The 21,048-nt window shown below is 40.4% G+C and overlaps 1 protein-coding gene across 1 annotated transcript in view; it reads right to left on the bottom strand.

Moving 5' to 3' along the window:
- The window catches only part of LOC140464058 (dynein axonemal heavy chain 17-like), a 408,886-nt gene that overhangs the window by 184,374 nt on the left and 203,464 nt on the right, over window positions 1–21,048 (bottom strand). The window contains exons 32-34 of the mRNA XM_072558720.1: window positions 17,244–17,471; window positions 14,600–14,737; window positions 4,272–4,404 (exon numbers count right to left, since the gene is read on the bottom strand). Coding sequence (XP_072414821.1) covers window positions 4,272–4,404; window positions 14,600–14,737; window positions 17,244–17,471 — 499 coding nt within the window. The remainder of the gene's footprint in view (window positions 1–4,271; window positions 4,405–14,599; window positions 14,738–17,243; window positions 17,472–21,048) is intronic.

Raw genomic sequence — 21,048 nt, 5'->3', positions numbered from 1 at the left:
GTTTCATGTTAGCCACTAACATGCCCTATTAATAGCTATTCACCCTTCTAGCCAGATTGTTATCCACTCCTCCGTCTGTCCAACTGCTCTACTCTCTCTTTGGGCTCTATTCCCACCTATCATTTACTCCTTACCACCACCACCGCTGCCCCCCCCCCCTCACCTCCCCCCCACATCCACCCCCCCCCCCCCCCCACACCAACCCCCAGCCTCCCAAAACCCTGTCTTCTGCATATAAACTGACACTTTCCTAGCTACCGTCAGTTCTAAGAAAGGGTCACTTGAACCCAAAACATATTTTGTTTACTTCCTCAGTCCTCAGTATCCAAGGGCCCAAGTACACTTTCCAGAGGAAGCAACGTTTTACCTGTACTTCACAGAATCTAGTCTACTGCATTTGTTGCTCACATTCTGGTCTCCTCTACATGGAAGAAACAAAGCATAGACATTAACGCTGATTTCTTTCAGATGCTGCTAGACCTGCTGAGCTTTTCCAGCATTATCTGTTTTTGGTGTTGAAAGCAAACTGCTTAATTGGTATAACATTCACAAATATTCAGCCCTCCATCACTACTGCTCAGTAGCGGTAGTGTGCACCATCTACAAGATGCACTGCAGAAATTCACCAAGGCTTCTTAGACCTCATCTTCCAAGCCTTCTGCTATTATTATCTAAAAGGACAAGAGCAGCAGATACATAGGAATAACACTAACTGCAAGCAAACCTCCAAGCCACTCACTGTCCAAAACTGGAAATATTACCATTCCTTCAGTGTCACTGGGTCAAAATCATGAAACTTCCTCTGTAACAGCATTGTGACACACCAAATTCAATGTAGTAATTCAAAAAGGCAGATCACCATCACCTTCTCAAAGGTAATTAGTGATGGGCAATAAATGCTGGCTGAGCCAGAATTGCCCACATCCCATGAGTGAATGTAATTTTAAAAAACTGTGATTTATTGTTTATTTTAAGATTGTTCTAAACTGACATTTTCTATATAGAGAGAGCTATGTTTTGTGTTTACTTTTGTGTGATAAATGTATATTCTTCTGGTAAACAACATTGACAACCTTATATGAACATGTGAATACGTTCAATGAATAACTATCAAGATAACTTATTGCAAAAATTGAACTTATGATCCATTAAACTAAATGCAGTATTATTAAATGCAGGACTTACACAGTTAATAGTAGGTTCCTGACAGTGTTGTCAAACAATGAAATCTAGGGGTGCAGGTGCATAGTTCCTTGAAAGTGAAGTTGCAGGTAGACAAGGTAGCGAAGAAGGCATTTGGCACTCTTGCCTTTATTAGTCAATGCACTGAGTACAGGAGTTGGGACGTCAAGTTGCAGCTGTACAGGACATTAGTGAGGCCACTTTTAGAATGCTGCATACAATTCTGGTCACTCTGCTAAAGGAAAAATGTTTTTAAACTAGAAAGAGTGCAGAAGTTTTACAAGGATGTTGCTGTGACTGGAGGTTTTGAGCTATAGGGAGAGGATGTTGCTGGGACTGGAGCTTTTGAGCTATAGGGAGAGCATTGGAGATTGAGGTGTGACCTTATAGAGGTTGATAAAATCATGAGGGGCATGAATAAGATGAATGATCAAGCTCTTTTTCCTAGGGTGGGGAAATCCAAAAGTAGAGAGCACAGGCTTAATGTGAGAGGGGAAAGATTTAAAAAGGAACATAGTTCATAAAACATAGAACAGTACAGCACAGTACGGGCCCTTTGGCCCTCAATGTTGTGTCAACCTCTTATCCTACTCTAAGATCAAACTAACCTACTTACTCCTCGTTTTACTATAATCCATGTGCTTATCCAAGAGTCGCTTAAATACCCCTAATGTGCCTGACTCTACAATCACTGCTGGTAGTGCACCCACCACTCTCTGTGTAAAGAATCTACCTCTAATATCTCCTCTAAACCTTCCTCCAATCACCTTAAAATTATGACCCCTTGTGATAGCCATTTCCACCCTGGGAAGAAGTCTCTGGCTATCCACTCCATCTATGCCTTTCATCATCTGGTACAGAAGTCATCATCTGGCATCTGCCAAAAACGTTGACTCTCCTGCTCCTTAGATGCTGCCTGACCTGTTGTGCTTTTTCAGCGCCGCACTTTTTGACTCTGATCTGCAGTTCTTACTTTCTCCCATCATCTTGTACACCTCTGTCAAGTCACCTGTCATCCTTCTTTGCTCCAATGAGAAATACCCTAGCTCCTTCAACCTTTCTTCATAAGACATGCCCTCCAGTCCAGGAAGTATCTTGGTAAATTTCCTCTGCACCTTCTCTAAACCTCCCATGAGGTGATTAGAACTGAATGTAATATTCCAAGTGTGGTCTAACCAGGGCTTTATAGGGCTGCAGCAAAACCTCACAGCTCTGAAACCCAATCCCCCTGCTAATAAAGTGCAACACACCATACACTTTCTTAACAATCCTATCAACTTGAGTGGCAACTTTGAGGGATCTAGGACGTGGACCCCAAGATCCCTCTGTTCCTCCACACTACCAAGAATCCTGTCTTTAACCCTGTAATCTGCATTCAAATTCAACCTTCCAAAATGAATCACTTCACACTTTTCCAGGGTGAACTTCATCAGCACAGTTCTGCATTCTGTCAATGTCTCGTTGCAACCTACCTCAGCCCGCCACACTATTCGGTCATTGCCAAGCACCAAATCTATTATGGCCTCCCTTCCAGTCGGCCTATTTACATATTGAATCAGGAATGCTTCCTCGACATACCAGACAAAATCTGCTCTATCCAAGCTATTTGCACTAAGAGGTTCCAATCAATATCAGGGAAGTTGAAGTCACCCATGACAATAACGTGTTACTTCTGCATCTTTCCAAAATCTGCCTCCCAATCTGCTCTTTCATGTCTCTATTGCTATTGGCGGGTTGAAAGATAACTCCCAATATGGTGACTGCTCCTTTCCTGTTTCTGACTTCCACCCATACTGATTCGGTAGACAAACCTGAAGAACAAATTTTTCATGCAAAGGATGGTGCACATATGGAATGAACTGCCAGTGGGAGCAATCAGAGCATTAAAAGGCATCTGGATGAGTATATGAATAGGAAAAGTTTAGCAGGAAATGGGCCAAATGCAAGCAAATGGGACCACATCAGTTTTGGACATCCGTCCAGTGTGGACAAGTTGGACCAAAGAATCTGTTTCTGTGCTGTATGACGATGACTCTATAACAGCTGGGAACATCACAGAAGATAAAGGCTACTTATCAACTGTGGAGTTTTAAATGAAATTGAACAGTGTGCAATTACCAACAAACCATCCTACCTTTTTATTTATGTTGGATGGACAATGATTAATGAAGCCGCTGAAAATGTTTGGATTCAGAACATTGCTCGGAAGAGCTTCTTAAATGATGTTCTGGTCCTGAGATGATTGTTCCCAACAAATACTATCTCTCTCTGTGCTATAGATATCATTTCAATTAACAGTGAATTTTCCCCCTACTTTAGCAGTATTCCCCCTATTTTAGCAGTATTTCCCCTTTTCTACCTCTGGGTTCAAGTCCTACCTGTCACAAAGGTGTGTCAATTTCCATGTTTAGATGAAGGTAGTAATGAGATCTGTGTCTGAATATTGTTAGTCAGTGTAAAATTGATTGAGATGCATTCCCAAAATGTACTGAAACTAATATATCCCTTTCATTTGAAGTATCTTCAGAATATGGCATGAACTTCCTCACAAATTCTTGTCCCTTGCTATTCGAACTTGAGCAGAGGTTTGCCGAAACCTCTTTTACGGAGTGTCATCTGATGTGACTGAGGATGTTGGTCTGACATTAACAGAGAGATCAGAAGAGATCTGAGTTAAACAATCCTGGAAATAGAAATGTCTTAGACACTGCATTAGACAACTTTATTCAATAGCCTGGATGCTGGTTGGTTAGCTCAATTGCCTGGATAGCTGGCTTGTAACACAGAACCACACGTCCAAGAAAGAGTGCATGTGGAGATATCCATAGTCCTCAGATACTAAGATGAATTATCTAACTATACGACTAGTGAGATTAGCTTTAAGTATATAATTAAGGCCCTAACAAATAGGGTGAGGTCAAAATTTAAGTAGCAGACTGGTAGAAACCCAAAATGAATTCACCCTCGGCATAATTCTATAGATTTGCTTTAGCATAAGAATTGATAATGTTTGGAAGTCATCCACTGTAAGGATATCATTTTCCCTTTTTATTCTTAATCCTATAGGTACATGGTAAGAAATTGATTACCATCCTTCCATTCCCTCGTGGCTGGGTTAATGACACCAAACAGTTCATCGCAAGTCACAGCCTTAGGATCAAGATCTATAGTAATGGCTTTTCGCTTCATCTTCAAGTAGGTAGTTTTCAAGGATAGCATCACCTACAAAAAGTGAAACAAAAAACAATCTGACTCAAAATTTATTTTAATACTACAGAATTAACATTAATTCAGAAGCTGATTTTATAATTGCCAAACTAAAATTTATATGTTTATAATTGTTAATACTAAGAAGACTTTTTAAAATAGATTGTTAAAACAGCAATAATGGTCTTGAGCAATAACTCCACATTTAGACATGGAAACAAATTAACAAATTACAGCATTGTTGCATTTTTTAAAAGAACTTTCACAGGGAGAAGTTCTCTCTTTTTTTAAGATTCCCCTTCAGATTGTATTATCCAACTGAACATTGCTGCTGAGCAATAAAACATGAAACAAAAATAGAAATTGCTGGCTAAACTCAATAGGTCTAGCAGAACCTTTGGGATAAAAGTAGAGTTAATGTTTGAGTTTGGTGTTTCTTCATCAGAACAGTTTTGATGAAGAGATGGCAGACTCAAAACATTAACTCTGATTTCTTCCCACAGACACTGCCTGGCTTGCTCAGTTTCTCCAGCAATTCCTATTTTTGTTTCAGATCTCAAGCATCCACAGTTCTTTGTTTTATTTTAAATATGAAAACTGCTTGCCACTTTGATTTCTCTCTAGCATTACATTCATGTGTTATACTTTGATACTTTGATAAAATTACGAATGCTTAAATGTCCTCTGTATGCACAAAGCGGCACTGCGTGGAACTTTGCTGAAAAAGAATACATAATCTGATTAGGTTAAACCTTCAAGCCTCCTGGGAGCGATGATGTTAGGATTAACAGACTCCTGTATGTTGCTATCACCAAGTCATTTACAATTATCTTCCTTTCCACATGGAGGAAGACAACGTGAGTTCTCACCCAGAGTACTGAAGAACAATTTTGCAAGAACGTCCATATCCTGACCAGAGTTGGCAAGATAGTATAATACACACCTCACAGTTTACTTGCTTGGCCAGCACTAGCTTCAATATCTAACTATATTGACGACGGGTCCTCACAGACTTAGTCATTCACAAAAGATAAAAGGGAGGTTAATTGGTATCTTTTAATGTCTGCGAGGTCCACTACCCCCAATCTATGGGCCAGTTGCAATTTGACTACCTTGATAAGGGGCAGCCTTATGCCAGAATTAAGTCTCTAGAATATTTGCATAGGAAAGATCAAAGGAAGCATTTGCATAGGATATAACAAACAAGGAAGGATATTCATTTTAACAAGGGCTACTCGGCCTAACCAAGATATTGGAAATGCCTCCCCTCTTTAAAGTTCTTGCTTAATTCTGTCAAACAAATGTACTGATCAAAGTCTGCAGTATCAGAAATACCCAAAGAAAAAAACCCTGTGACCATTTAAAGGGAAATGGTGATTCACCCTCAGTGTTGGGTATCCTTCTAAAATCCCCATAGGCATTACCTTCAATTTAGAAAAATTAATCATATAGCATGAAAAGGCACTAAATGAATTAATGCATTATATCAGGTGGGGGACTGAAATTATAGGGTTAGACAAAAAGTTAAGAACATCATCCGCATATAATGTCGTCTTATGTGATTTGATCCCACTTCTGGGGCAAACTATGTTGGGATTCCTACGGATAGCCTCTGCCAGTGGTTCAATCACCAATGTCAAAAGCAATGGTGAGAGGGGACAGCCTTGCCAACTGCCAATACAAATATTAAAATTACTGGATCTCACACCATTGGTGAGAATCGCTGCCAGAGGATTGCTGTAAATGACCCTTACCCACTCAATAAAGGCTTCACCAAGGCTAAACCATTCTAAAGTATAAAAAAGATAAGGCCACTCAACCCAATCAAATGCCTTCATGCATCTAGGGAGATCACTAATCTCTGCACAGATTGTTGCTGACACGCTTGCATCATAGTAAGTAAACTCCTGACATTGTTAGATGATCTGCGGCCCTTTACACTTCCAACTGGTAAATAGGGAATAATTAACCCCTTAGCATAAGCCTTAGCAGTTTCCCAAAGAAGAGACGGGTTGCTGGCCTTTTCTGAATTAATAGCTAAGAAAGCTTTAAATTCTTCAGAGAAATACTCAATGAACTTACTGTCCTTAAGAATAAAGGGGTCCATTCGCCAGTGCTGCAAGCCTGTTGTATGCCCTTTATCTTAACCACTAAGTGAACTGCATGGTCAGAAACAGTAAGATTCCCAATTTTGCAGGACACCACTGAATCCAAGTATGCCGTGGGGGTTAGGAAGAAATCAATGCTAGTGCACTTGTGCAATTTAGAGAAGAATATGAAGTCCCTACCCGTAGGGTGGAGCCATCTCTAGACATCACCCAGACTCAATTCCACACGTAAGTCCACTAGTTGCTTCGATTGCAAAGAGAGTGTTGGAGGACTTTTTGGCACTCTGTCCACCGTGAGAACCATAAAATCTCCCCCATAACAATATGCTACAATACAAGGGTACTCAGTTTAGAAAATGCATCTACCAGGAATTTAAGAGGATGAGCCGGGGACAATGAATATTCAAAATACCATATTTCTCCCCATATAGCAAGGCTTTAAGGATTACGAACCACCTTTGCTCATCTTTAATATGATCTAATAATTTAAATGGGAGATTCTTTATAACAAGTATGGCCAATCCCCTACTCCTAGTATTAAAAGATGTAAAGTACACCCAATCCTACCCACCCTGCTGCAATTTCAAATGTTCCTTATCATCAAGCTGTGTCTCCTGCAATAGGGCAATTGAGATTAGAAAGTATCCTTTTCCTCTTAACTGGTGAATAGCTCACCTTAATGCTCCAGATATGGCTAATGGCGTACTTAAATTTAAGCACACCATTAGCCATAATATTCTGCAACAACATTTGAACTCCTGAGAGGAATAATCCAACTTACAAATTGCTGAGAATCAACAAAAAAAGACTCATAGAGCCTAAAAACTACACAAACTAAAACTACTATAACTACTAACAAATTTACAAAATTTTCAAGAACTATATACACAAAAAAAGCCAAAAAGCAAAACAAAATACAAATTACCAAAGGCACTCAATGAGGGAATTTACCCCCTGTCTACCGGAGGGCACTTACTCATCCCACAACCGCCTTCGTCATCCCTTCCAACTTGAGCCACACCCCAGATCCAAGCAAAAGAAAGAAAATAGCAATATTAACAAAGAAGTATTCCACCCATCCCCAACTATACATTAATGCTGATTAATATCAGAAAACATCCATCAACGCTTACTTTAAGAGAAGGAAACAAAAAACATTATTGTCCATGTACATTAAACCATCCAGCCTACTTTGAAGTGTCCAGAAAGATTTTCAGTTTCTCTGAAAAATCAAATGAACATGTAAGACTATTGTAAATAAAACAAAGCACCACTGGTCCCTCAGTCTTCTCTTGTATCATTAAAGGACTTCCTTTTCCAAATCACCACGACAGAAAAATCCTGGATAAACATAATCCTAGAGCCCTCATGAATTAGGGCCTGTGGGGATCCCTCCTCTCTGTTCTGGAGGCTTCCAGAACGTTTTGTTTGTCCCCGTAACTATGAAATCGCACTAGGACTGAGCGAGGACACTGGTCCGAACCTGACCTGTGTGCACATCCTGGTGAGTTCTCCTGTGTGCACAACCTGGTGAGTTCTCTCGGTCTTCACCCGACCAGCTTCTGCCCCTAAGCAAAAGAATCGTGGAAGCCATCTCTCAAAAAAAACCTCACTGGCTGACCACCTCCCGCTCCTTCCGGCAGTCCAGCGATGTGGACATTCTTCCTCCTCCCTCTACTTTCGAAATCACAACTTGCTCAGTTAAGACCCAGACCTGTTTCTCAAGGACCTGCATCCATTCCTTTGAGGAATTGATTATGGTCCCCGATGCTGCGGTCCATTGTTCAACTTCCTCCATTCTCTTTCCAAGGGTCTCAAGCTGCTGCTCATGTATCTGAAGTATGGCTGAAATCAGGTCCAGCCTATTGCAGAAGTTCACTTCAATCAAAGTCTTGATAATTTGCCGCAGCTTCACAAACTCTACGACCAAGGCCTGGTAAGCAATGGGTCTGACGAATTAGCAGAGGGAGTCGCAGTCATGGCCACAGGCGTGTTTGGTGTCTCTGAAGGATCTCTGCTCAAAAAAACAGGATTAGTAAAGGTTCTAAAATTGTTTTAATGTCAAATTTTATCAGAATAGCATAAGTAGGGATGGTTAACAAACTACTTTGCTTGAGTTGTGATGCAGAGCTCAGTAAAGCAGATCTTTCAGATTGCTGCCATCTTGGATCCCTTCCTGGGCCATCTTTAAAGTAAAAACTTAAGCTGTGTCAGTCATCAGACACCTCCAATCAAGAACTAATTATGATTCAGAGTCCCTTAGATTTTTGGGGTGGAAGAGTTAAATGAAAAGACAACAGTCCAAGTGAAAAGAATGGCACACTGGGGAGTGAAAATATCAAGGGAAGACAGGAACTACCTACTATGCAGGCAATGAACTCCCATCTTCTTGGTCATCTCAGATCACCCCCTCCCTGATTAAAACTTTCGGGCATATTTTATTACCAATGGCACCAAGTTCAAAACTGGCTCAGGCTCAGGCCCAGGCAGTAGTTAAAGAGAAGGATGATGTTATTGATTAGGGAATAGTGTGTGTGGAATGGACTGTAAAAAATGAATTTAGTTTCTCTATGTTTATTTGGAAGAAATTTCTTCTCATCCAGAACTGGACTTGAGAAAAGCAGATGAAGTTTTTCAAGACTGGGGAGACTTTGGAATGTGTGGATATGAAATTGAACTCAGGGTGATCAGTGATGATGTATTAAGAAGTCTGGTTGCGTGTTGAATGTTTTTCTGTAACTGGACTTTGGATTTGCAAGCTGTTTTGTGATGCAGAGTTTCCACTTCATGGATAAAGCGTTTTCCTCTGCTTGGGAGAAATTAGATGTGCGGACAAACCAGGTTAGGTCAGATGGAGCTAATGTCAATGGCCTGCCTTCCACTCACTCCCTTTATACTAATGCACAGTAAAACTAGTTTGTAGCATATGCTACAAGATGTAGTATAGCAACTCACCAATGTTCCTTCAACAACACATTCTAAATGCATAAACACTACCTATCTTCAAGGCCAAAGTTAGCAGATTCACAGGAGCAATATCACCTGACTAGCACTTTCCCATTCTGGAGAACATGCAAGTGTGGATCTTTGTTTGGTTGTCAGAACCTGATGATTGGAGTCCTGCATGGATCTTTGATGGCCACTCCTTTCATCAGTATTTAAAACAGTATATCTTTTTGTAAGGGAATAGCCACAGGAGAGTCCTGCTATATCTGTCTGGTCCTCTTACTCAGCCTGCTGGCCACCCTTTCTCCTCCTGCCTATGGAGTCTTAACCTGCGGTATGACCACTTCTCTGTATGTGGTATCCATGACACTCTCTGTGAATATTCTTGACTGTCTACAGCTACCACTAAGGCTCCAATCCCTAGGCTCCCAAGAGTTGCAGCTGGAGAAATTTCCTGCAGACATGCTGGCCTAGCTACTGGAAAGTTTACTGACTTCCCACATAGAGCATGAAGAGCTTCCTGTCTTGATTTACACCTTTCAAATTAAACTTTTTTAGAGGATAACTAATACAATGCAATATTAATAACTCATCAGTCTTTATTCCATGGTCCTCATAATTATAGAATGTAGTCCTTACAAACTGTAAACCACACACAAAAGCAAAATAACAAAAAATACCACTTTCCCGTTGCACCAAAATCCCAGTGAGCTCAAATTCACAGAAGCACAGACATACTTTGTTTTTGTCTCACTTGTGATGTGCTCTCTCCCAACTGCTCATGTAAAACTTACTAATGAATTACTAAGAATTATTCTTCATGCACTCATGAATACCGTAGACTTAAGAGTCTGAATTTTAAATAAACTGACCTCGAGAAACTATAGATGAGGAGATGGGAGACAGGAACATTTAGACTACTGGTGAGGGTCAGGCTTCTCAAATAATGTCATATATAGAATTTGGGATTGCATGCACCACCACTGTAGAATTTTAACTTCTCACTGAGCATGTGTTATGTTTGACTATTCTTTATCAGGAAGCCAGCTTAACTGACAAAACTGATCTCCAATCTGATCTAGAACCGGTCAATTCAGTTAAAAGACAAAGTGCACCTCTGGTAGAGAGGGATGGCAATGATGTTGGAAGAGGAACGGAAGTGAGAATGATAATCTAGATAGGGAAGTTTGCTAGTTTGGAGGAGCTGGAATAAGGAATCAAAGGAAGGGAAAAGGAATGATCAGGTACCTCGTAGGGCAAGGTTAGAGAACTCAGTTGGGGGAAATCAGACATCCAGAGACAAAGAAATCAGAAACAGAAACAGTGCTCACAGTTCACAAGAGGAAGCGTCCTTTCCCTATCCATCTTGTCAAGACCATACACATCTTACAAACTTCAGTCAACTCACCCCTCACTGTTCTATATCCATCTGGGAGCTCCTTATGAATTCTTTGCAACATTCTTTCTGACTATCTTTTTACGTCATTTGTAAATTTAGCTAGCATGCCTGCACTACCCTCATTTATGTCATCAATCAAATTCATTGTATGACTGGCTCTGCTGTATAGCATTGGAGTAAAACTTGGAAATGCAATAGTTATAGGAGATTCAATTGTAAGGGGAAATAGACACGCATTTCTGTGTTTGCAAACAAGACTTCAAGATAATATGTTGCCTCCCTGGTGCTGGGTCAAGAATGTCTCAGAATGGCTACAGGACATTCTGGAGGTGGAGGACGAAGTGGTGGTGGTACATGTACAGACATAGGTTAAAAAAAAGGACAAGGTCCTAAAAGCAGAATATATGGAGTTAGGAAGTAAGTTGAAAGTAGGACCTCATGATTTTACGATTAATACCAGTACCACATGCTAGTCAATAGAGAAATAGCAGGATATATCAGATGAATACATGGCTGGAGAGATGGTGCAAGATGGAGGGGGTTTCAAATTTCTGGGTAATTGGGACCAGTTCAGAGGAGGTAGGACCAGCTACAGGCAGGCAGGACCAAAACTAATATCTTTAGGAAGTATTTGCTACAGTGGTTGAGGAGGCTTTAAACTAAAGTAGCCTGGGGATGGGAGTCTATTCAAGCAGTCAGAAAAAGGGACTCTGGATAAGAAAAAAAGGCAGAAAGAGGAATAGGAAAATTGATGAACAGAGAAATCAAGGGCCAGGAACAAACAGGGAGTCAATGAAAACTGATGGGAATGAGACAAGCAATGTTAAAAGGAGAAATTTTAAGGCTTTGTGCCTTAATGTGTTGAATATTTGCAATAAACTAAATGAATTAATCACACAACTGGAAGAAAATAGTTATGATAGAATCAGGATTGTGGAGACATGACCACAGTGGGACTAGGGATTGGGCAGAATATCCATGGGCATTCAATATTTAGGAAGAACTGAAAAAAAAACAGTGAGATAAGAAGGAAAAGGCGGTGGAGTTGCATTGCTGGGTTGAGGAGGAAATTAGCATAATAGTGAGGAAGGATATGAACAATAGCCCTGATGATGTGAAATCTGTATGTGTAGAGCTGAGAAACACCCAAGGAACAAAAAACATTAGTGGGGATTATAAATGGACCCACAAACTGTAGGTGTGATATTGGGAATGGCATTAAATAGGAAATTAGTAACAAGAAACATGTAACAAAGGAACACCAGCAGTTATGGGTAACTTTAATCTACATACAGATTGAGCAAATCAAATTAGTAACAATAATACAGAGGAAGCATTTGTGTAGCTTTCAGGTGATTTCTGGATCAATACATTGAGGGACCATCTAGAGAACAGATTATTGTAGACAGGGTAATGTGTAATGAGAAAGAAATAATTGGCAATCTAGTTGTGCAAGACCGCTTCAGAATGGGCAATCACAACATAATAGAATTCATTATCACAAAGAAATATGACATAGTTGACTCTACAGCTGGGGTCCTGAATCTAAATAGAGGAAACTACGATGATACGAGGTGCAAAGTCAAAGGAAAACGTACAAAGAGTACATGGGTGAACTGCCGCTAAAGTAAAATGGGAATGGTAGCCAAATATGGCTTCCAAGGATAATTAAAGTTGGTGCTAGATCCAAGGAAGAGGCATTCAAATTACCCAGATAAACCAACAGATCTGAGTAATGAGAGCAGTTTAAAATTCAACAAAGGCAGACAAAGAGTTTGATTAAGAAAGGGAAAATAGAGCAGAAAGATAAGCTTACAGGAAACATTAAAAATTGCCTGTAAGTGTTTCCATAGGAATGTGAAGAGAAAAAGATTTACAAAGTTAAATGTAGTTCCCTTACAATCAGAAATAGGCGAATTTATATCAGGGAAATGGCTGACCAATGAAATACATACACAAATGTTTGGGAACATAAGGTTTAGTGAGAGTAAGGAACTGAAGAAATTCATATTATTAGGGAAATGATGTTGGAGAAATGGATGGGATTAAATATCTAGGTCCTGACAGGTGAATATATAAATGGTCTAATTAATGATCCCTACAAGCTGGTGGAGCATTGCAATTATGGTGACTTAAAGTCAAAATTCGTAATAGATTGGACCATTATAGGCATTACGAGCAAGTCTTTGTCATTTGCATTAACTTTCAAAGAAAACCTAACTCCAGAGAAAGTCATTCAAATGGTGAGTGAAGCAACGGTCTAGAAGGAAAACAGACCAATCCAAAGAGAAGAAGACAAATCTTGACACAGGATATCTACAGAATGTATTAATTTCTGAAGGTACAAAACCTCAAAAGACAGGCAAGGTAAGATAGTGCAGCAGGCAAGACAGACACCAGGCCCATGCCTGTGCTATGGAGCAAAGAAACTTCACAGGTGTGAACAGTGCTGAGATTTCAACATTGAAAGCTTTTGTTATAAAATGTACATTATTTTCAGAAAATGTGCTAAAGCAACTCATAACCACAGAAAAGCAGAAAACTAAAAACTAGCCACACGAAGAGATAAATGCGGTAGACCAGTTTCTAGTAGAAGATAAGCCCAAAGTTTATCTTGGGGAATTAATTGACCCAGACCAAATATTTTGGCAGGCAGATATTTATGTTAATTGGCATTTAACGAATTTCATATCAGACACAAAAGCCAGTGTCATAGTACTGTCAGATAGGAAACTTTGGTATGTTACAACATTGGTTACATTGATGACAGAAGATCAGCTACATTTTCCAGGTGCATCTTATTTAATGTTAAAGGTATACAACAAATGACTTTCCAACAAAGGGGACGCTAAATACCAGAAAACCGATATGTACTTCACAGCAAAGAAGAGTAGAAGAGTTTATATTGATCTTGATCTCATTCAAAATTTGAATCGGTTAAACAACGAAAGGTTCAGGAAAGTCCCTGCAGAAAATCTTGCAGTGTTCTCTAAACTCATGGAACCTAAACGAAAAGCAGAATCTCCTGAAACAAACGATTAACATCAAGGAGATGGAAATGGTTTGGCCGAAATGTTTTCAACTGAAGGTTTCTGATTCCAAGTTGGAACAAACTTTAAAAGTGCAAGCAAAGAGACAAAAACTATACTGTCTACATCACTTGAAACGGTATACAGTGATATACAGAAAATAGAAAGATCTGCAACTAAATTAAGTAGAGTGAACAAAAACTCTGACATATTCAAGACTAATCTTAGGTACTGATGTGATGAGCAAAGGGCACCTTCAACCAAAATATCCAATCTCTTCATCTACCAAAGAAAATTCCTAACTCTCCAGCCATGTATCATTTATCTCCAGGTAACACAATTGAGGTAGTGAACAAGCTGATTTCAGTAAACAATTTATTAATTGCGAAGGAAGCAGAAAGTCCAAAGAGTAAGTCTACTTACTGCAGCACAGATCTAAAGCTAGAATGAGAACCAATTCCACTGACATATAACTCCCCAGAAGACATCACTGAGAAGGAACAAACAATGTGCAATATCCAAGATAGCAGAAAGGAAAAGGTCACCTAATCCAGCAGAGATATTGACAGCTGTAAAGAATAAATGTTTGTCATGACTTGTTAGTTGTCATATGGCAACCTGATGTGTTCAGAATGATCTGATGTCCTAACACATTGTTGACCTTAGCATAGGTCTTTTTTAGATGACAAAAGCACTGATTCACAGCATCAAATCACACAAATATTTACCTGTGATTTTCCAGTTCCAGCATTGCCAACAACAAAGACTGAATGACGTACTTGAAGTATTTCCTCCAGCTGAATTACTTTCAGAACAAAGCTATCTTCAGGCTGTAGATGGAGTTCCAGTATTGACTGCCTAACAACCTATACAAACATAGGAAAATCTAACAATGTAAAAGAAAACAAAAATTGAAATATCTGACAACAAATTATCTTAGCTGCACATATGGATTATAAATAGTAAAGCAACAGTGCTTCAATTCCACGTTCTGTTGTTAACTATAGAAACATAACATTAATATTTTGTTATGGAGAAGGCCAAAGGCCGAATATGGCTGACAGCGATAAATTGCAAAAGTTCTGGTGACATGGAGATAAGACCATTAAAAGATCATAAGAAATAGGAAGAGGAGGGGGCTGTTCACACCCTTGAGCCTGTTCTGCCATTCAATAGTATCATAGCTGATCCAACATTTCTCATATCTACTTTCCTGATCTTCCCCTTTAACACTTGATTCTCCTACTGATTAAGAATCCATCTATCTCAGCCTTAAATAACCACATGGACTCGATACCAAAGCTATGGCAGTTCTGATTTGTTCCTTGTGGTTATGGCACCAAAGTGGCGGCTTCAGGCAGCGACTGAAGTGGCAATGGCTTGAGTGTCAGTTTCAGCATCGGCTACTTGGTGAGTCCAATCTGTCCCTCCTGCTATGGCAGTGACACAGTGGGTTCAGTGGTGGCAGCATTGCAGATTGGTCCAGAAATCCTTGTTTTGGCTACCTCATGGGTGGCTTTAGTAATGGCATCCTGCAGCCACTTCAGAAGTCCAGAATTCCATGGAAGGAACAAAAAATGAACTTTGTCCTTATTTTGTCTCAGCTTTTTTTCCACAATATCTGTATTTAAAATGGTGCCAAATTGTGGTGACTTTTAGACATCTCACTGTATTTATATAATTACACTGACAATAAATTGCTATTCTATTTTATTACCAGTTGAACTTATATGCTAGCATTTTGTGATTTATGCATGAGAACTCCCAAATCTCTCTGTGCTACAGCTCTCCATATTTAAATTAATCTCTTCAATTCTTCCTGCCAAAGTGCATAATTTATATTTTCCCACATTAATTTGAAGTTACATGAACTGTCAAAGTGAAAAAGAGGTGAAAAAATCAGCAGAGCAGGACCTAATTGACAACTAACCTAGAAAGCAGCAGTTCAAAAAATCAATCGTGTAATCAGTCCAAAATTCCTGGGGTGGACTTTGAATGCTCAACTTTTTGATTAAACATAAATTAAGCCAAGCTGATGCTCAAACAAAACACATAAGGGAGTAACACGACGTACTATGTGGTAGGTGCAAGAATAATTTATATTTTATAGGTGGGAGAATGTTCCCAGTGCTCTCTATACATAGAACAACATAGAACATAGAACAATACAGCACAGAACAGGCCCTTCGGCCCTCGATGTTGCGCTGACCTGTGAACTATTCTCAACTCGTTCCTCTACACTATCCCAAAATCATCCATGTGCTTTTCTAAGGATTATTTAAATCTCCCTAATGTGGCTGAGTTGACTACATTAGCAGGTAGGGCTTTCCACGTCCTTACCACTCTCTGTGTAAAGAACCTGTCTCTGACATCTGTCTTAAATTTATCACCCCTCAATTTGTAGTTATGCCCCTTCATACACGCTGACGTCATCATGCTAGGAAAAAGACTTTCACTGTTTACCCTATCTAATCCTCTGATCATCTTGTATGTCTCTGTCAAATCTCCTCTTAGCCTTCTTCTTGCCAATGAGAAGAGGTTCAAGTCTCTCAGCCTTTCCTCAAAAGACCTTCCCTCCAGACCAGGCAACATCCTGGTAAATCTCCTCTGCACCTTTTCCAATACTTCCACATCCTTCCCGAAATATGACAACCAGAACTGTACACAATATTCCAAGTGTGGCTACACTAGCGTTTTGTATAGTTGCAGCACGATATTGTGACTCCGGAACTCAATCCCTCTATGAATGAAACCTAACACACCATACGCCTTCATAACAGCGCTATCAACCTGAGTGGCAATTTTCAGGAATCTATGTACATGGACTCCAAGATCCCTCTGCACATCCACACTACCAACAATCTTTCCATTGACCCTCTGCCTTCTTGTTATTCTTCCCAAAGTGCATCACCTCACATTTAGTTGCATTGAACTACATTTGCCACCTATCAGCCTAATTCTGCAGTTTATCCAAGACCCCCTGCAACCTGTAACATTCTTCCAAAATGTCCACTACTCAATCGACTTTAGTCTCGTCTGCAAATTTACTAATCCATCCACCTATGCCTGCGTCTAAATCATTTATAAAACAGCAGTGGTCCCAAAACAGATCCTAGTGGCACACCACTAGTAACTAGTAATATGCTCATTTACGGTGACAGTGTCCAATGTACTTGAAAAGTGACATAAAAAGAATGATTCTTGCATTTTATTGCTTTTAATATGATATGATTTTAACAATGTGAATTGCAACCTATTTGTAAATACAGAATACAAATCTAATTGATGTATTAGTAGGCTTGTTTGTTAGTATTTTGCAAAACATTGAAAACTAAGCATGTAAATTATAGTTGATCTATATATTTATATTACCTGTTCAAAATCTAAATCTCTCTTTCTCGGCACATCTAATGCTGGGAATAGATCTCCAATGAGTCCCATAAAAACAGGCAAATCATCTGTAACTATCTTTGGAATATTAAAGTCTCGCAAAGCTCTCATAAGAACCTGATCTTCAGGACGAGTTGGATCTCCTCTTTTCAATGAGCCAGCCACAACCAACACAGACTTGATAGCCCGCAATCCCCAATCATAGTGATCCTGTGAGATAAAATGACATGTTACATATTTGGTATCATTTGTTGGAATCCTTTCAAATTAGGACAGCCATTGATAGAGGAAGAAAATAGACAGATTTCTTTACAGTGATTTTAAACATTGACATTTTTATGAAACACTTCAATGAGAATCTTAATCATGCTAAATCTCTAATTTCTTCGTAACTTTCCTTAAAATTGACTCAGTTGGCCAAGTTTTTCATCAACTGTTCAAGATCAATGAGGTCATCAATGTGTGGAATTACAGGAGAAGGGCGAGATCCTAAATGATATTTCATGCCAGTATTTACTGTGGAGAAAGAAATGGAAGTTAGGGAATTCAGGGAAATAAATGGTGATGTCTTGAAAAGAGTCCACATTGCAGAAGAGAAGGTGCTGGAATTCTTAAAACGCATAAAGGTAAATAAATTCCCAGGACATGATCAAGTGTAGCCCAGGACACTAAAGGAAGCCAGGAAAGAAATTGCAGGGCCCATAGCAGAGACATTTGTACCATCAACAGCCATGGATGAGGTGTCAGAAGACTAGAGGGTGACTGTAAGGAGAGCCAGGGTACTTCAGATTGGTGAGCCTGACTTCAGTGGTGGCTAAGTTGTTGAAGGGGATTCTGCGAGATAGGTTTGACATGTATTTGGAAAGGCAAGGACTGATTGAATAATCCTTTGTATTCTGCTCTGGGTGCCTTATTATAGGAAAGATGTGGAAGCTTTAGAGAGGGCGCAATGGAGATTACCAGGATGCTGTCTGGGCTGGACGGCGCATCTTATGAAGAAAGGTTGAAGGAGCTAGGGCTTTTCTCTTTGGAGTGAAGCAGGTTGAGAGGTGACTTGATAGCAGTGTACAAGATGATGACAGGCATAGATAGAGTGCTAGAGACTTCTTTCCATAGCAGAAATCACGAGGGACCATAATTTTAAGGTGATTGGAAGAAGGTTTAGGGAAGATGTCAGAGATAGGTTCTTTCCACAGGGAGTGGTGGTTGCGTTAAATGCACTACCAGCAGTAGTGGTAGAGTCAGATACATTAGCGACATTTAAGCGACTCTTGGATAGGCACATGTAAGATAGTATAATGAAGGGTATATAGGTTAGTCTGATCTACGTGTAGGATAAAAGGTCAGCACAACATCGAGGGATGAAGAGTATGTACTATTCTATGGCTTTGTGCATGGAAAATTGTGTTTCACAAAGTTGATTGAGTTTCTTGAAGAGATGACCAAGAAGATAGCTGAAAGCAAAGCAGTAGACGTTGTCAACATGGACTTTAACAAGGCGTTCAACAGGGTTCCACATGGTAGACTGATTAGTTAGATTACATGGGATCCAGGATGAGCTAGCCAATTGGACACAAAATTGGCTTAGTGGTAGGAGGCAGAGAGTGAGGTAGAGTACTGTTGTTCAGACTGGAGGCCTGTGACCAGTGGTGTGCTTCAAAGATCAGTACTAGGGTTCATCATTTATATAAATGATTTGGATATGAATACAGGAGGCATGATTAGTAATTATAGTGATATCGTGGACAGTTAAGAAAGTTATCTAAAAGTACAGCAGGATCTTGATCAACTGTTACATTAGGCTTAGGAATGACAGATGAAGCTAATTTAGATAAATTACAACAATGTGTTGCACTTTGGTAGTCAAACCAGGGCAGGACTTATGTAATTAAAGGTACAACCCTGGGGAGTGTTGGACGGGGTTTGGGGGACAGAGGATGGTGTTGGTCTGGGTTTAGGGGGCGGGGGGGTGGTATTGGGGGCGCATAGGGGGACGGGCCGGGACGGTGTTGGATGGAGTTTGGATGGTGGGGTGTGGTGTTGGATGGGGTTGGGGGTGCGGATGGGGTTGGGGGGCAGGCAGGGTTGGGGAGGATGGCCATGGGTAGTGTTAGGGGTGGGTGGTGGGCAGTGTTAGATGGGGTTTGGGAGGCAGTGGGCGGTGTTGGATGCAGTCTGGGGGGTGGTGAGTGGTGTTGGATGGGGTTTGGGGGGCAGTGGGCAGTGCTGGACGGGGTTGGGAGGCTGGGGGTGGTGTTGGAGGGGTTAGGCGGGTGTGGACTCACGCGAGCTGTTCTGTTGCCTTGTCTCCTGAATGGGGAGCAGACTTAATAGAAAACTCCGAGCCCCAGAGGAAAGGCATTGAATTAATTAACTGAATAATCAATTATCTGAAAGAAATAGTGCCCGCCCATCTCGTTTGGATAATCGAGGTTCCTCTGTTCTCATGCAGTGCCTTTTAAATGCTGTAATTGTACTAGCCTCTTCCACTTCCTCTGGTAGCTCCTTCCATATCACACCACCCTTTGTGTGAAAAAGATGCCCCTTAGGTATCTTTCCCCTCTCATTCTAAACCTATGCCTTCTAGTTCTGGACTTTCCCACCCCAGGGAAAAGACCTTGTTTACCTTCCCTATCCATGACCCTCATGCTTTTATAAACCTCTAAAAGGTCAAACTCTGTCGCTCCAGGGAAAATAACCCCTCCCTAAAGCTCAAACCCTCCAACCCTGACAACATCCTTGTAAATCTTTCAAGTTTCACAACATCCTTCCTATGGGAGGGAGACTATGTTTGGTCCAGATAATCTTCTGATCAATGGAGCCCTCAAAAGGTTGATCAAATGACATTCAATGATGATAATGTCATTGAACATCAAGGAGAGAAGGGTAGATTCTCTCTCAAAACTCATATATATGATGTTGGGAATCTTAGTTGGAGAAAGTGAGGATGCTGGAGATCAGAGCTGAAAATGTGTTGCTGGAAAAGCGCAGCAGGTCAGGCAGCATCCAAGGAGCAGGGGAATCGACGTTTCGGACATGAGCCCTTCTTCAGGAATAATTGAAGAAGGGCTCATGCCCGAAATGTCGATTCTCCTGCTCCTTGGATGCTGCCTGACTTGCTGAACAATCTTAGCTGGAGGTCAAGATGGATCAATCATTTGGTACTTCTGGCTGAACTTGTTTGCAAAGGTTTGACTTTAACATTTCTATTGATGTGTTGTGCACTTATATCATTGAGGATAAGGACATTTGTGGAAAGTCCTGCTCCTGTAGTGCTTAACTGTTCATTAGTTATCATGACTGAATGTGGCAGAACTGTAGATTTTAAATCAGGTTTTAACTCTGAGGAAGGGTCACCAGATCCAGACATTAATTCTGACTTCTCTTCACATTTGCTGCCAGACCTGCTGAGCTTTTCCAGCAATTTCTGTTTTTGTTTTTGATTTACAGCATCCACTGTTCTTTCAGTTTAAATCAGACTTGTTAGATGTGGTGTCAATTATCTCGGTCTATAGCAAGCTGCTTGCATTGCTTGTTTACCAAACAATATGTTTTATAGTCTCACCAGGCTGATACCTGATGACAGAGGCAAGAAGGGTAGATGTGATCTTGGAGGAGAAGGGTGTCCATCACTGATGGCCAGAGGAAACATTCTTCAAAGTAGGTTCCCTCACTGACTGTCTGCTTTCAACCTACCCAGTGAAACATTTCAGGCTTGTCATCTTCCTTCCATCTCTCAAGCTGTGTGTGTTATAGTGTCAAAGGCAGGATAAAGTCTTTAAAACAA

The sequence above is a fragment of the Chiloscyllium punctatum genome, chromosome 39 (genome assembly GCF_047496795.1).
Source record: "Chiloscyllium punctatum isolate Juve2018m chromosome 39, sChiPun1.3, whole genome shotgun sequence".
Classification (NCBI taxonomy): domain Eukaryota; kingdom Metazoa; phylum Chordata; class Chondrichthyes; order Orectolobiformes; family Hemiscylliidae; genus Chiloscyllium; species Chiloscyllium punctatum.
Note: the sequence above shows the minus strand (reverse complement) of the source record. Positions and strands in the feature narration are given on the sequence as shown.